We start from the raw sequence: 15,679 nt of genomic DNA on the forward strand, positions 1-15,679 counted from the left end.
GTGTGAAGAAATAAGAATTACCTCTTTTAAGAGAGAAATGCTAAGTCCCAGGGCAAAGTGTGTGGATGGATGAATAAGAAAGAATTTGGCATATCACTTAATCTATCACAAGGGGTATGCAGGAATGTAAGTATAAATTGGGGTGTAATTGCTTGTTTTGTAAATTTTTTTGCACATGGAATACCTTTTCTTCTCTATGTACTGGATTTTAAAAAGAATTTTTCTAGTTTGTGCAGTAGCAATACCAACATTCCTATAAAAATTAACACAATGTTCTACAATTCCTAAAATGCTATCAGAAAAGTTCCTTTGAGTGAGTGCATGGTGGCACTTTTTCTTGCATTAAGCAAAATATATCCAAATTAGATAATAAGATAACAAATAACCCAATCAACAAATGGGCCAAGGACTTGAACAGACACTTCTCAGAGGAGGACATACAATCAATCAACAAGTACATGAAAAAATGCTCAACATCGCTAGCAGTCAGAGAAATGCAAATCAAAACCACCCTAAGATACCATCTCACTCCAGTAAGATTGGCAGCCATTAAGAAGTCCAACAACAACAAGTGCTGGCGAGGATGCGGGGAAATGGGTACACTTGTTCATTGTTGGTGGGACTGCAAAATGGTGCAGCCAATTTGGAAAGCAGTATGGAGATTTCTTGGAAAGCTGGGAATGGAACCACCATTTGACCCAGCTATTCCCCTTCTCGGTCTATTCCCTAAAGACCTAATAAGAGCATGCTACAGGGACACTGCTACATCGATGTTCATAGCAGCACAATTCACGATAGCAAGATTGTGGAACCAACCTAGAAGCCCTTCAATAGATGAATGGATTAAAAAATGTGGCATTTATACACAATGGAGTATTACTCTGCATTAAGAAATGACAAAATCATAGAATTTGGAGGGAAATGGATGGCATTAGAGCAGATTATGCTAAGTGAAGCTAGCCAATCCTTAAAAAACAAATGCCAAATGTCTTCTTTGATATAAGGGGAGTAACCAAGGACAGGGTAGAGACGAAGAGCTGGAGAAGAAGATTAACATTTAACAGGGATGATAGGCGGGAGGGAAAGGGAGAGTTAAGGGAAATTGCATGGAATTGGAAGGTGAGCCTCAGGGTTATACACAATTACATATAAGAGGAAAGGAGGAGTAGGAGAGAAATTATATAAGTGTAAGAAATGATTTACAGTAGAGCGGGTGGAGAGAGAGAAGGGGAGGGGAGGGGAGGGGAGGGGAGGGGGGATAGTGGAGAATGGGATAGACAGCAGAATACATCAGTCACTAGAAAGGCAATTTGTAATCAATGGAAATGTAACTGATGTGACACAGCAATCTGTATACGGGGTAAAGGTGGGAGTTCATAACCCACTTGAATCATTCTGTGAAATATGGTATATTAAGAACTATGTAATGTTTTGAACAACCAACAATAAAATAATAAAAAAAAGCAAAATATATCCAAATGAAGAGTCTGTGATATTAAGGATGGAGATTTGCAGAAGAGCTGGTAGCACTGAGAGAAAAGGAAGATTGAAGATCCAGAACAAGCAGGTTACTGTTTTGGTGTCCTTTGAAATCTAGCACCATTTTCTTCACCAACATTTGCTAAGTTTAGTCATTAGAAAGAGCAAACTGGAAATCAGACGTGGGATTCTGAGACTTGCCTGGTTGTGTAGCCTTTTTAAACCCACATTATCTTTGGGCAATTTTTTTGTTCCAAATGTGGATTGAATAAAAATCCTGTGTAAACTCTAAAACGCTAAATAAATGAGTAACTTTTACACCAAAGATAATCTCGAAGAAACCATTTTAACTATGGATCATCATTGTGTCCTCTACTTGTAAGTTCCCTTTTATTGAAATTAATAGTAAAAAGATGGGTTTGGTTCTTAGGCCTATTTATCCTACCAATTGTGGGTAGAAAATGAACCGGCATTAGACAATTTTATGAGTTAGGACTCTTCGTTTCAGATACGATCAACTTTAAGACTCAGGAAAAAGACTGGTCTCATTTTGGGGACTTGGATTGAGGAGCAGAGTGAGGCTTCTCCTGCCAATGCCTGGTGGCCCAGTCCTGATCTGGCAGTACACCTTAGGTGAAATGGGAGGGAAGATCACTCCTCAGAACAATTCCTGTTCACTAATAGTATTAAAAACAAGTACATTTTAAAAGGGAATTGCATGTGAAACAATTTCTTGCAACCACCCCTATAACATAGGTATGTTAACTCAATTTTGCAGAGAAAATAATTTGCCCAAGAATCCCAGGATTTATAAGTGACAGACCAGAGATTTAAACTCAAGATCTTGACTTCAGCAAGTATTGTGTAGTGCTGTAAGAAAAATAACAGGAGGATTGCTAACTAAAATATGACAGATCTGTGGGTGCAAAATCTTTCAGAACCTTGTTGGAATAAAAGGCAAATTGCTAGAATATCAGTACATGACTCTATGTCAAGAAAACATACAAATGCAAATGTTTGTCCCAAACAAACCTGTGGACATATATTGGATGTAAATGCATCTAGGGATTCGTATCAAAATATTAACAGCCATAATCATCAGAGAGGGATGCGAGTTGCTGGGGACAAAAGGGGTGTTTCATACTTTACTACATATAAAATATAAACTGTAATTTTAAACTGTTCTAAATAATCTCATTGAGGGAAGGAAGGCAAAAAACAATGTCTAGATGCCAAAAATTAAATATGAAACTCAAAAGTTTGATTCTGGACCATTCCTGTTTCTCACTTTTACTGTGATGTGAGGAAATGATAGGTGAAAACTGTTCTCAAACTTCTCAAATGAGATGGTAACATCTTCTAAAATGGTGTAGACAGGGAAACTTTTTAGATCATGTGTGTATTAATGACTCATATCCTCCCAAGTCCCACGTGACCTTTAAAACATTAACTGCTTCTAGAATATATAGAACCTAGAGTTGAAACACTTGTTTTCACAGTTTATAAAATAAAATACAATTGATACCTCATGTAAGTCTCAATTTCATCTTCCTTTGTTGGTTCCTAAAGTAACCACTAGCAAGTAAATGTGTGCATATTTTATTTTTTTCTATCTACACAGCCACAATATATGCCATTTGGCGTATTTTATGCTTTATATAATTGGTATCATAAAACATACCTTTTCTCAGTTACTTTTAACTGTCTTTGCTGATCCATGGCTCTAGCTTGTTTGCTGTTGCACAGAAGCCTCTCATGTGAGTGTTCCCAGTGTTGAACACTCATTATGATCACCTTCCGTTGTATATAGGCTGCCATGAGTGTTTTTGCAGACGTGTCCTTACACACACACTCACAAGCACTTTTCTGAGGTGACAAGGGAACTTAGTTTACTAGATACTGTAAACTGATTATTGTGCCAGTGTCTCTCTCCACCAACAGTAAGAGTTCCCACTGCTTCATGTACTTAACACTTGATATTTTGAAACTTGCATTTTTTTTATTTTTGGTAATTTGATGTAGTAACTTGTGTTTTAGTTTCTATTTCTCCAACATCAATGAAGTATATTTTTTTGTATTGGTTTATCAGCCTTTTAGATTTTCTCTGCATTTTTGTTTCATAAAATAACCCTTTATTTTGAAAATATCTTTTGGCTTTTTGACTTTTTAGTACTTAGTGTACAATTTCACATTTTAATGGATTTAAATTTATCGTTTTTTAAAATATCTTTATTTTTATGTGGTGCTGAGAATCGAACCCAGTGCCTCACTCATGCCAGATGAGCGCGCTACCACTTCAGCCACATCCCCTGCCCCTTGGGTATTTCTTTAATGGCTATGCCTTTTCATTTTATCTCAACGTTTTTCTTCACATGCTCAGGTCGAGTGAATATGTTCTTTTTAAGTTTTAAAATATGACTTTTAAACGATAAATCTTTAACTCAAACATGATTATCTGAAGTAGGGATCCAAATTTTTTTCCCCAAGCAAATAACCAATTAAACACAATTTTTCAAAAATTAACTCATTTATCAGGAGTGATGCTTAAGCATTTTATGTGCTCAGTCCCCGGTTTTATAGTAAGAATGTCAGGGCTTAAATGTATACTCAGGAGCCCCAATAAATGGTAGACCATATAGTAATTGTTTGTTTATTGGCCAACAGAGATGTGTTTCATCAGGTGAGGCACACAAATATGCTGACTGGCACAAATTACATTTTTAACAAAAGGCACCCCCAATATATAACTTGCTTTTATTAAATAGGAAAAAAAAATCAATACATCTTAGAGTCACATATCCCAACAGCTTTTGTGAAAACCAACAAAATGTCAGCTTGTTTGAACAAAGCTTTTAGAATGAGCAATTCTTCAAGCAGGGAACAGACACCAATAGGCTCTAGTCCCCAGGCTCTGTTTTGCTTTACCATTTTAGTATTCATGTAAATATATATTATTATTTAGAATATTAGCATCTGAACTAAATAATGACCCATTTTAATTAAAACCAGGATGTTTGGAACTTCCAAATAGTCTGAAGTTTTCCAATATGGACATAAACTAGCTCCTATTCCTCTTTCTATATTAAATGTGTCACAATATAACATTTTCACAGGAAGATGTTTAAGGCTCTGGCACATAAAATATGTAATTTGTGTGATAAATTATATACAGAAAATATTTAAAATTCTCCTGTGCAACTTGAGCTCTAAACATTCAAAAACCAAAAGTGTTCCATGTTAATAAAATTTTAAAATATATTTCCTCTAAATTTGACACTGATTTGTAATTACATAAAATACATATGTCTTGCATAATGTGATTCCTCAAGTGAAAATAATTGAACAGAATATATTTGATACCACTAGTTTTCTAGATCATCCTTTCTGCACAAAATAGTCTTTCATATAACTTATAAATGTTTCCAATTCAACTAACACTGACACAGTAAATATCAGATCTGTTTTCCTATTCATGTGTCACACAAATATGTCTATAAATCTTAATTTATATTTGTCTCAGTAGACAAAAGCAATAAAGAATGTGTCAGTAAGAGATATCAATAAAGGGTGCTTATTTCTCATTTGAAAAAAAAATGAAAGTCATTTACACCTTGTTTGAAAGTTCTAAAGCAGCATATTTAGCTCTTAAGACAAAAAAAGAGAGACAGAAACAATAATTATAAATTATAAATTCTAATAATTCTTCTTTTGGCATGAAAAGCCAGAGCACAAATTCTTATACTTTAATAGGTAATATATTAGTGTACATCTGAATATACATTTGCCAACGTTCTCCGTTGGTAGGAAGCTGGTCTGTGAAGCGGAAGCAGTGAAGTTCACTGTGGCAGGGCCACACTTAATGGCCATCCTGGGCATCAGAGGACATGGAATGGCTGAGTCCTGACCTCCCATTCACAGATATCGTATTTGGTGAAACAGTAACCTAAGAGGAAGAAACACACTTTGCATGCATCAATTTAAAATGGGACAGCTGTCAAATTTTCAACAATTAGCACATTTTAACTTCTTTTTAACTGAAAGTGTTAACATTCAGCATTTATTATTTCAATAAATTACAAATAATCAAGGATAAATGTTGACTCTACCATGAAATGAAAAACCAGAGAGTTGTTATTTCCACAACAAACAAGTTAAATAATCCATTAACACATCTTTGGCTTTATAAAATCACCAAATCAACATAAAGGACAAGAGCACAAACAGACTGCAGGCCAAGCTGTTAAAGAGCATTTTTAGCTAGATTAATTCTGGCTCCCCAAGAGTGCTTTGGAAAATGCAACCAAGTAAAGTAAATTTCACAAAGGAATGATTTTACAATTTTTATATTGATAACATGTATTATCTTGATGTTTCATTCTCAGTGACCTCTTATTTATTAAAAACAACAATAAATGGCTTTAAAAAGAACTTTTTCATCTGTAGGGCTAAGAAAGGTCAAATCTATGACTCTTATGCCACAACAATTGTGGAGGTTTTGGGATTTCTTTTTAGTAAATAAACTCCTAAGTTTTGAAATACTTTTGAAAGTCTATTTGCAAACTGTTAGTGAATAAAAACACTAAAGAATTTTCTAAATAGCTCAAAATTACAACTTAAAAGAATGTAAGGAAAAAATCATGTGGATGCTGAATAGTGGAACTTGACTATTTTGAACATAAAATGAAAATGTTTTTAAAAACCAGTTTATGTAGACTATAATTTGGCTAATTTGGCTTCATAAACAAATGCTATCATTTCCTCATAAGACAAGAACTGAAGTAACAATGCCTGCAGATTCGACCAACAAAGTAAGCTGGTAAAAAGGAAAAGGAAATTTGTAAATTTAGTTTGGATTTGGTTTCCTTGTATTTCATTTCTTCCCTTTACTAAACAAAGATTTAGTAACTTTAAGTAATGAAATTTCTTGTCAACCTTGTAAATCTAAGATGGAGCCGAGTGGTTGATACTACCTGCCTGGGGTGGGGAGGAGTGGGGGGAGAAGAAGAAATGCTGCTGCCAGGGGAGGGAACTCATCTGCACCCTCTTCAGTGTTCATATGGGATTCCTCTCCAAGTACAGACAACAGACAGGTAATGACATTTTACTGTGTAACCTTGGCCCCAAAGTCTCCATGTGTAGAATTAGTTTTTGTAATTCATGCCAAAATTAGAGTCCTCATAGTTCTTTGTAAGGAAAAAAAAATTGTTTCATGTACTTAAAAAGACATACTGATGGAGCTAAATGCTTAGAAGTAAAACACGCTCACTGCAGCACCATGTATAAATCCAATTTAATTGTTATCAATAAGTATCAAATAGGTTATATTATATTCATAAAGGTTAATACTATGTAGGCTTGAAAAACAATAGGATAGATCTATATGTAATAAGATGGGAAGCTTCAAAAAGATCGTCTTATGAAATATTCCATTTTGGTAAGCTAAATATGTTTATATATTATAGAAGTGGCCTGGAAGGTTAGCAATCTATCAAGAGTAGTTACTGTGAAAGAAAAGAGCCATTTGCTTTGATATTTAAAATTTTGTTTACTAAACTTTTAAATATGAGAGAACATCCTTAAAGAACTATTCTATAAATTCTAGGAGGCAAAGGTCTTATCTATTTGGTTACCATATTATATCAATTTTTCAAGCGCCTGGCACAGTGTAGGACTTAGTAAGTATTTCTTACTGTAGACAGAGCTATCAACCTGAAATCTTTTGTTCAAATCAAACCAAGGAAACATAAACAACAGGCCAGTTAAATAAACAAAACATGCCAGTCAGATTCTGGATGACTTCCCCAGTTTTTTACCACCCCACCCCCACCCCAGGCCTCTACCTACCCAAAGTTAAAATTTTCAATCTGAGGAAATATTTATTATCAAGGGTAAAACATTATTCATCAGTTTATTTTCAGACTTTATTTTTACAAAGCTATATTCTCTTTGTATCAGTGTAACGACCTGCTTTTTAGTCAATTAGGCACCCTACAGTATAAAAAGCATCCAAAGAAGTTCTTGTGTCAATACAGGCCAACATTAATCTTATTCTCTGTAAATAACTTTATAGTTCATATATAAATCTCAACATGAAACCCAATTTGTGAAATACTGAACTAGATTAATGCTTTGTATGAAAACAGGACTGATCTCTGTGATTACATAGTTGAATGGAGGCAAGGTGTGGAAAAACCCTCCAAAATGTGAAAAAAACATGGCATGTTAACAACCCCATTTACACTACAGCAATCAACTAACTAATTGTTCTAATGTGAACCAACCATTCACAGGTTAATTATTCAGGTAAGAAAGAGAGCCATAAAGCAGGTTGATACCTGGAGTTAAATTGAACATTTGGGTGCCAAAATAGAGGCAAGCACAGAGCCAACTTTCTGATGAGCCATCTAAACCTACTGTCAAAAATCACTGGAGATTTTATTTGGCAATATCATTGTTGTTATAATTTTAAATGTCAGAATTTAAAAGAAACTAGGAGAAATCTTCATTACATGACAAAAACATGGAACTAAAGCAAGTATTACAAGAAATGAAGAGCCTGTGTCCATTTTCACTACCTTTTGCAATTTTTTGAAATATAAGTCAGAAAAGTGCAGTGAATGTAGACATACAGTCCAATGAAGGCATACGAGAACAACTTACCACACAGGTCAAAAGAAAGAACACTGCCAGCTCCCTACTGACCTGACTTTAAAAATAGGAAATCTTATCATGTATTTTTGCATTAATTTGCATTTCATATATATTGCATCAAGTAGTATTTATCTTGATAGTTTTTAGGTTCCCTATTATATTGAATGCCTATTTTATAAGCCCTCAACAACTCCTCCTCTTTTCCTCTTGAGGGAACCATAGCCATGATTTTTATAATTACTACCTTGCTTTAATTTTTTAAAATTACTTATTTATTTTTGGTGCTGCCGATTGAATGTAGGGTCTTGCTCATGGCAAGCATGTTCTCTACCACCGAGATACATCCCAAGCCCCACTTCATTTCTAAAGAGGACCACACCTATGCATGCATCACCAATTTACAAGTTTTGAATACTGCTAAATATCTCATGGATAAATTTGTGTGTGTGCTCCTCTTATAATGTCATGTTTGGCTCTGTTTCATTCATTGTATTGCTATATGATCATATATGCTTTGAATGCACTGTTATATTTTCTATTATCCTTGGATATTAGAGTTATAGTTATTTAGAGCTACTTCATATGACACTACATGAACACTCTTATATGTAAGTCCTGGCACACAAAAACACAATTTTCAGAAGTATATGACTAAAAATAAAAATGCTGGTCCTCAATTTTGGATATTGAAAACAGTATTAGATCTTATGACCATTTTTTTGTGAAATAAAATGGGTTAATGTATGAAATATTCACTAAAAAATATTTAGGAGATCCCACTCTACAGACAGAGCTATCAATAACCGCCTAGTCCAAGAGATGAAATTTTAAACTCAATAGAATCTGAAGTAATGAGTTTTAAATAGGATAAAATTATAGGATCATCATTTCAGCCTCCTTTCTGTGTTGATCCACATCCAGCTCATTCTGGAAGTAATGAGAGTTTTCTGTGCGAAAGCACTGCCAACTCAGGGCCAGTAACACACCAAATACACAGCTGCCTGCTGTACGATTCTGTTGGCTTAAAAGGCATTTCCAACTTAATGCACAGTATTTGCAATTAGTTCATTGGAATTGATTAATGTGTTCACCAACTAAGTGCAGTGGCACTGCAGTCAATTTCTGTGTGGTTACTGGTTCTCCTGGGGGCTGATATGACACTGTTTTTCAGGCCTAGGCTGTGAACGTGCAGAAGATAGAGGCTTCATTTTACTCATTTTTGCATTCCCAGTATCTAGTAAAATATTTGATATTTGGAACTTACATGCTTGAAATTTCTTGTCAGATTTATTGAATTGAGAAAACTATAGCTGCACAGTGACTGGTTTGAAACTCATCTTTAATTTACCAGATGAGAAATAGAAAATTTTTCAAAAATAAGACTGTACAGTTTATTAACATGAGCATATTTCCCCCTTTAAATGTAAATTTGTCATGATCTGTGAAATGCCAATTTCAATATTTAAAGCTATACCAAATTTTTATGCTGCTTGGCACCTAAATGTAGCTCCCCCAACCCCCGACCAAAAAAAAAAAAAAACACCTATAAAATTCAACACTAATCCCCCCGAATTATTTGTTTCCTTCACTCTTGAAAGCACTGTTTCCATGTTTGCCCAGATCTGAGCACCGTGTCTTCTGGGAGAAGAACATCTGTCAATCAAACACATGGAGAAAACTGGCTAGAGCAGCTGAGTATGGCAAGTGCTGAAGTCCCTGAGACACCCAAGTTGCCTTTCCTTTTTTTTTTTTTTCTATTTTTGCAGCATTCCTGCTCCTTTGCAGATTTAATTTCTGTTGAGCTCAATGTTTTGCTCAACAAGTCTCTTAACTCTTCTCTAAATAGTTTCTAAAATGTTTAGAAAAGGAATACACAAAATCAAATACCTAGGGAGTCAGTGGAATCCCAAAGACTTTCCTTCCATCTTCAGTGTTGAGGTATTTCTAATAGGATGACTACTGGGGAAACAAGCAGTAGGAATGCAGAGATGATTGACTCTGGGAAGTCTTAGTGCAGCTTCTGCTCAAAGTTCACCATGTACTCTTTCAGGACATGAAGGGTATAGAGTGAAGAAACTCATCCGCAAAAATTTCCTTGGGACACTCATTTAGCATTTGCCCTGAAGAAAGACACACCCTCCTTTCTCCTGATTTCTACACCTCCATGAAGAAGAGCTAGACAACTATGGTAGGACATTATGAAGACTGTGGTTTCTGTATTAGTTCTCATCTACATTCTCTAGATTTTTTTTTTTTTTTTTGGTGGTGGTGGTACTGGGGCGACCTACCACTGAATCACATCTCCAGGCCTTTTTTAAATTTTGAGACAGGGTCTCACTAAGTTGCCCAGACTCAAACTTGAATTGCTCCTGCCTCAGCCTCCCAAGTAGCTGGGATCATGGGTATGTGCCAGCACACCCCAATTCTCTTATTTATTTGGTGGGGGTAGGGGGAAACCAGGGATTGAACTCAAGGGCACTCAACCACTGAACTGCATCCCTAATCCTATTTTCTATTTTATTTAGAGACAGGGTCTCACTGAGTTGCTTAGCACCTCGCTATTGCTGAGGCTGGCTTTGAACTCACAATCCTCCCGCCTCAGCCTCCCAAAGCTATTGAGATTTCAGGCATGTGCCACCATGCCGGGCTCTCTATTCTTTTGATTAAAGCTATATAACTCTTCTAACTGCACCTAGGACAGTTATTTTGGAGAAGCTATGTCTGGAAACTTGGCGGATCCCATCACTGGAAGTCCACCTTTTCTGGAATAGAGAGCAATCTTCTAAAGAATCTTAATGTGCTAACATAATTTCTTAAATAAGACATCAGAGCACTGTCAACTATATATAATTATATATAATTATACAATAATGAACCAAAAGTCATGTTCTGCACCTGGCACATGTTGTGGAAAATAGACCCAACATTTTAAACTATTTATAAGACTCTGGACTCTTTCAGTTTATAATTCAAAAATGACCCCTAACATAAAAGAGTAAACTTCTGGCATCCTCTCAATTAGGATTTAAATGCTAGAAAAAAGTTTCCCTCAAGTATTAGTTTGACAATGTTGAAAATAAACCCACTGTCACCCATCTGATAAAGAAAACTTACCCTTTTCAATTTGGCAGCAGCCTCTCCAGAACGGATGGCAGTCAGTAAACTCTGTCGGATCTGTTCTGGGTCAGGGCTTTGGAATGTTAAAGAACTTTGTCTCTTAAGGGTGAATGATGGGCAGTCAACTGGAGTTGGTGTTGGAGAATTTTGTTCATTATGTGCAGAGTTATTTTGCTATAAAAATAAATGTACGATATTTATATGAATTCCAAGGGAAGAATAGTTCAATTTTGTAAAACATTTTCATCACCAATAGTTCTTTAAGAATCACCATTTGCCCAATGGGTGATTTAGATATGGCTGTTTCTTCACCCAATAAATTCTCTTTGCTGCCAGAGCTGAAGTAGAAGACAACGGCATTACTTTACCTTCCCTTCCCTTGAACAGAGGAGGATAAGGAAGAAAATGGTCTCTCTCTTTCATGGATACAGTTTACTGATATTTCCAATACATGGAGTTGACTAGAAGAGCCAAACTAGTAATCAAAAAATTCTACAAAATTAAAAATAATCCATGTTCATGGTTTCAATATACAGGTTGGAAAATGATTTTTTTTTGAAAGCACAGTCAAATATTGACAATTTTATAGTCGTTAAATCTAATGTATTTTTTAATGAAGGAATATTAATTACTACATGTAAATATTTATTTTGTGTTTCAGGAAGTCATGGGGACTTTGTGTTGGCTGTTTTATTTTTCCCATGAGGATAAAAATAAACATTAGTAACTTTCAAATTGAAGAATAAAAATCTTAAACTTCTTAGGAAGGAATATTCAGTATCAGAATTAACTGGCAAATCAAGTAATCTTAAAGATGTCTTTTTCCAAGTGCCATAAAAAAATGAGTTAAACATGGTTTGGACAATGACTCAAAAAATTCATTATATAAATCAAAGTTCCATTGTTTAGGAATGGTATTCCAGTTTAAGGAAAAAATGCAGGTTTTATTCCCAACTCAAGAATTAAAGTCTATATCATGCATCACTTCCTGATGCTTTAATAAAGTAATAAATGTAAATATTTTCCACTGTAAATATTGCTTTAAAATTACTGAAAAATATGCACTTGGCAGTATGGTTAATGTTCTCCTACTCTAAGAATGTTTGAAAAAGTAGTGTAAAATACTTCTGGAACTGTCACACAAATATGAAAGTATTCTTTAAACACCATCAGAGTAAATGTACACAAAACATTTCTTAAAACTCACGTGCAGATTATCATGAGTCACACTGTGAATTTCATACCCTCATTGCCTATACAGTCTGAACCTGGCAAAATACACCATTTAGTTGACTAAGCATCAACTCAATGACACACTTTTTGGTAAGTTGTTAAGGCTAGACAGTAGTTAGATGATGTTTTAGTCAACACATGTATAACTGGAAAAGGTGACCTTAACAAAATGGGGAATTAAGAAAGTTACACTTTAGAACTGATTTCAATTTGAATTAGTTACATGCAAAAATGTATGGTCAGCTGTGAGGTTGAATGTATATAATAGAAAAGGCACAGCCCAGGTGTTCGGTTACTTTATCTAGTCTTTGATACTGCTGTTTCATATAACCAACACTGTTTATATTGCATTATATAGTACTATAAAACCTGAAGAGAAAATGAAGTAAGCCAGGACATCCAGAAAAATTAAAAACGAATTAGCCAAGAAAATAGTTCAAACTCTAAACTAGTAAATTAACAAGGCCTATGAATGAAGAAAATTTAATATCAATACTAATAATACAATTATATAATGACAACCTTATAGTAATATCTAATCAAGTTATGTGAATTATACACAGTAAATAATGATATTATATGTATTACTTTCTTCCCTATAATAGCATGATATCCTATTAATAAGAATTCAGAGTTCAGTAATGCACAAACACACCAACATGCTTGTTATCCACTATTTTAACCAGGTTCCATAATAATCCTAATACTTATTTTTTAAAAGGTAACATTTACCTTATCCATCATATCAATTTGTGGGATGTCTGCACACCTGTGTACACAGCAAGTCTTCCCATCCTCTGTGTGAGCTGGAGGTTGGGTGGATGCACCCACACTGGGTGACTCTGGCCGTGCTTTACTGAAAGACTGTGACCTCTTCACAACAGCAAGGGCAAATGGCGAAGGAGCAGAACTTGAGTATGGTCTTGGGGCACCAAAAGTTTTCAAAGTCTTCAGGTTTACTGCTGCTACCTGACTAGTGGGAAGAGGCATAGGCTTGGGAGCTACAGGAGGAGGAGAGGTTTCAGCAGGTTTCTGGTTGATGATGTCATCCTCCATCTTTTTAATTTGGGGCTGTGCAGCTGGGTGAGTAGTTTTACTTAAGGGAGGAAGTGTCTGTTCTGAATGAGGCAGTGTGTCCCTTTCCATCTCTTTTTTCGTTAGTTCCTTGGGGGCAGTATTAGGGACAGTATGGACATTCTTGGCAGCTGCAGATGTCACATACTGACCCAATACTCTCTTCTGCATCTGCAAGAAAAAAGAACTTGGTTTGGCCTGGGGATTTGAAATCCGAGATTTAAATTTCGATTCCAAAATATTGTTTATTTCTTCCAAATTTGGCGCAAAAGGAGCTGTGCCAGTGTCTCTTGTCATTCTGGGAGGTTTCAGAGGATTAGTCACAGCACCATCGGGTGAGCTCACAGCCCTGTGCAACTGTTGCTCCGTTCTCAAGTTAGGCTTTGGTTTAGGGTCTAGCTGTAGCTTCCCTGGGCCTTCAGAAGTAACAAGGTCTTGTGTTTGCAGGGCAACCTCCTTCACATTCTCTGAAGCATGAATCTTTTGATCATCTTTATACCCTATGGTTTCTGATTCCCAGTCTTTCAGTATATCCAGGGATTTGGGAGGTACTATTTTATAAGTAGTCATTCCAATTTTGGGTATATACTCTCTTGTAATTTCATTGGAAGGTTTTGGCTTGGGATTATAGTCTTGTCTATAAAGTGGCAGATTCTTTAGGTAAGAAGCAGATGAATATTTATCAATTCCATCTACAGGAGACAAAAGATCATCATTGTCTTGTGCACAAGCTGGATCTTTTATGGCAAGTCTGTCTTCTGAATATATGACTGGGGTGCTCTGAATCCTCAATTCTCTTGAGGTAGTTACAGAATTTTGTAGATTTAAAGATAGGTGTTGAGTTGGTTTGTTATTTGAAGTTTGCACACTTTCATCAACTTTGAAAGCAGGCAAATTATGATCTTGGTGATTCCCCTCAGAACTGTTGCTGGAAGGGATTGTCTGAATTGCTGCATCTTGCATTTTCATCTTTTCTGCACCAAGCTGATTCAGTTTGTGGTCTGGTACTGATGCTGCTGCTAGATGATTTTCCTTGGAAGTTACAACATTAACAGTTTTATGTGCTTGATAGCTTGACTGTCTGTCAACTTCCGTGACTGCATCCTTATTTTTTGCTTCCCCTTCTACAATGATTTCTGTTCGCCTCACTCTATCTTTCATAGTATCTTCTGTATTTGTTGTAAGGACAATGATTTCATTCTGAACTATTGAGAGCAAAAAAACAGAAAAACTCAAGTTTACAATGTTTGCCTCATCCAACCTATAATCCGTTGGTTTGAATGCTACAGATAATCTTTATATCACTAATTATACAAATTCAGGCAATGGCATACAGAGAAAGCAGTAAGGGCTGTACACTCAAAAGAACCTGAGTTTGGAACCTCTTTAACGTGGCCACATGTTAAATTATAATAACATCTATTTTGCTGACACGTAAAGAGGTGAAAATATGTCAGTTTGTTTTACAGTACTGTGGACTGAACCCAAGGTCTCAAGCTTGCAGGTAAGTGCTCTACCACTGAGTCCATCCCCAGCCCTTTGTTAAATTTTTAAATTTTGAGAATGCCTTAGTAAATTGTTGAGGCTGCCCTCAAACTTGTGATCCTGAGTGGCTTGGATTATAGGTGTGAAAATAAGTATTCTAAATTATAGATATAATTGTATGTAAATTATACAGATACATATGCACACACATATCCATATATGTACACATTTATCACTTAGGTAATATTTTAAGATAGAATATTGTCTAGAATAGGCAATACAGAGAAGGCAGCTATGTTCTTTTTATAAGTAGAGACTTCATTTTTCCATCATTGTAAATGAAGAAAGAAATTGATAAATTCAAAAATTGTATTTTTTCCCTCCATTTAGAATCTTTTTTCCATAGTCCCTCATGTACACTTATATTTCATACCTAGTACTAAAATAATCTCAGTAAATATCATTTTTAATTAAGGCAAACAACAGAAAACATTACCTTTAAGAAAGTAAAGAATTGGAGTTATAGCTCAATGGTAGAGCACTTGCCAAGCATGTGCTAAGGCCTTGCTTGGGTTCAATCCCCAGCATCACCAAAAAAAAAAAAAAAAAAAGAAAGAAAATTGAAGTAAAAACAAAAAAC

General features: G+C 35.4%; 1 protein-coding gene across 7 annotated transcripts in view; it reads right to left on the reverse strand.

Annotated features, from left to right (window-relative positions):
* Positions 1-4,216: 4,216 nt before the first annotated feature.
* COBLL1 (cordon-bleu WH2 repeat protein like 1) overlaps positions 4,217-15,679 on the reverse strand; it is a 156,792-nt gene continuing 145,329 nt past the window's right edge. For 2 of the 7 annotated variants that reach the window (XM_081261254.1, XM_081261252.1), the window contains 3 exons: positions 13,213-14,759; positions 11,245-11,421; positions 4,217-5,422 (listed from right to left, as the gene is read on the reverse strand). In XM_081261254.1, coding sequence (XP_081117380.1) covers positions 5,336-5,422; positions 11,245-11,421; positions 13,213-14,759 — 1,811 coding nt within the window. In that variant the 3' untranslated portion in view covers positions 4,217-5,335. Of the gene's footprint in view, positions 5,423-10,017; positions 10,090-10,787; positions 11,422-13,212; positions 14,760-15,679 lie in introns of those variants that run through there. The other 5 variants (XR_014018009.1, XM_081261256.1, XM_081261253.1 and 2 more) reach the window with 5 other exon arrangements.

Source organism: Spermophilus citellus (assembly GCF_964194105.1).
Source record: "Spermophilus citellus genome assembly, chromosome: 11".
Taxonomy (NCBI): Eukaryota; Metazoa; Chordata; class Mammalia; order Rodentia; family Sciuridae; genus Spermophilus; species Spermophilus citellus.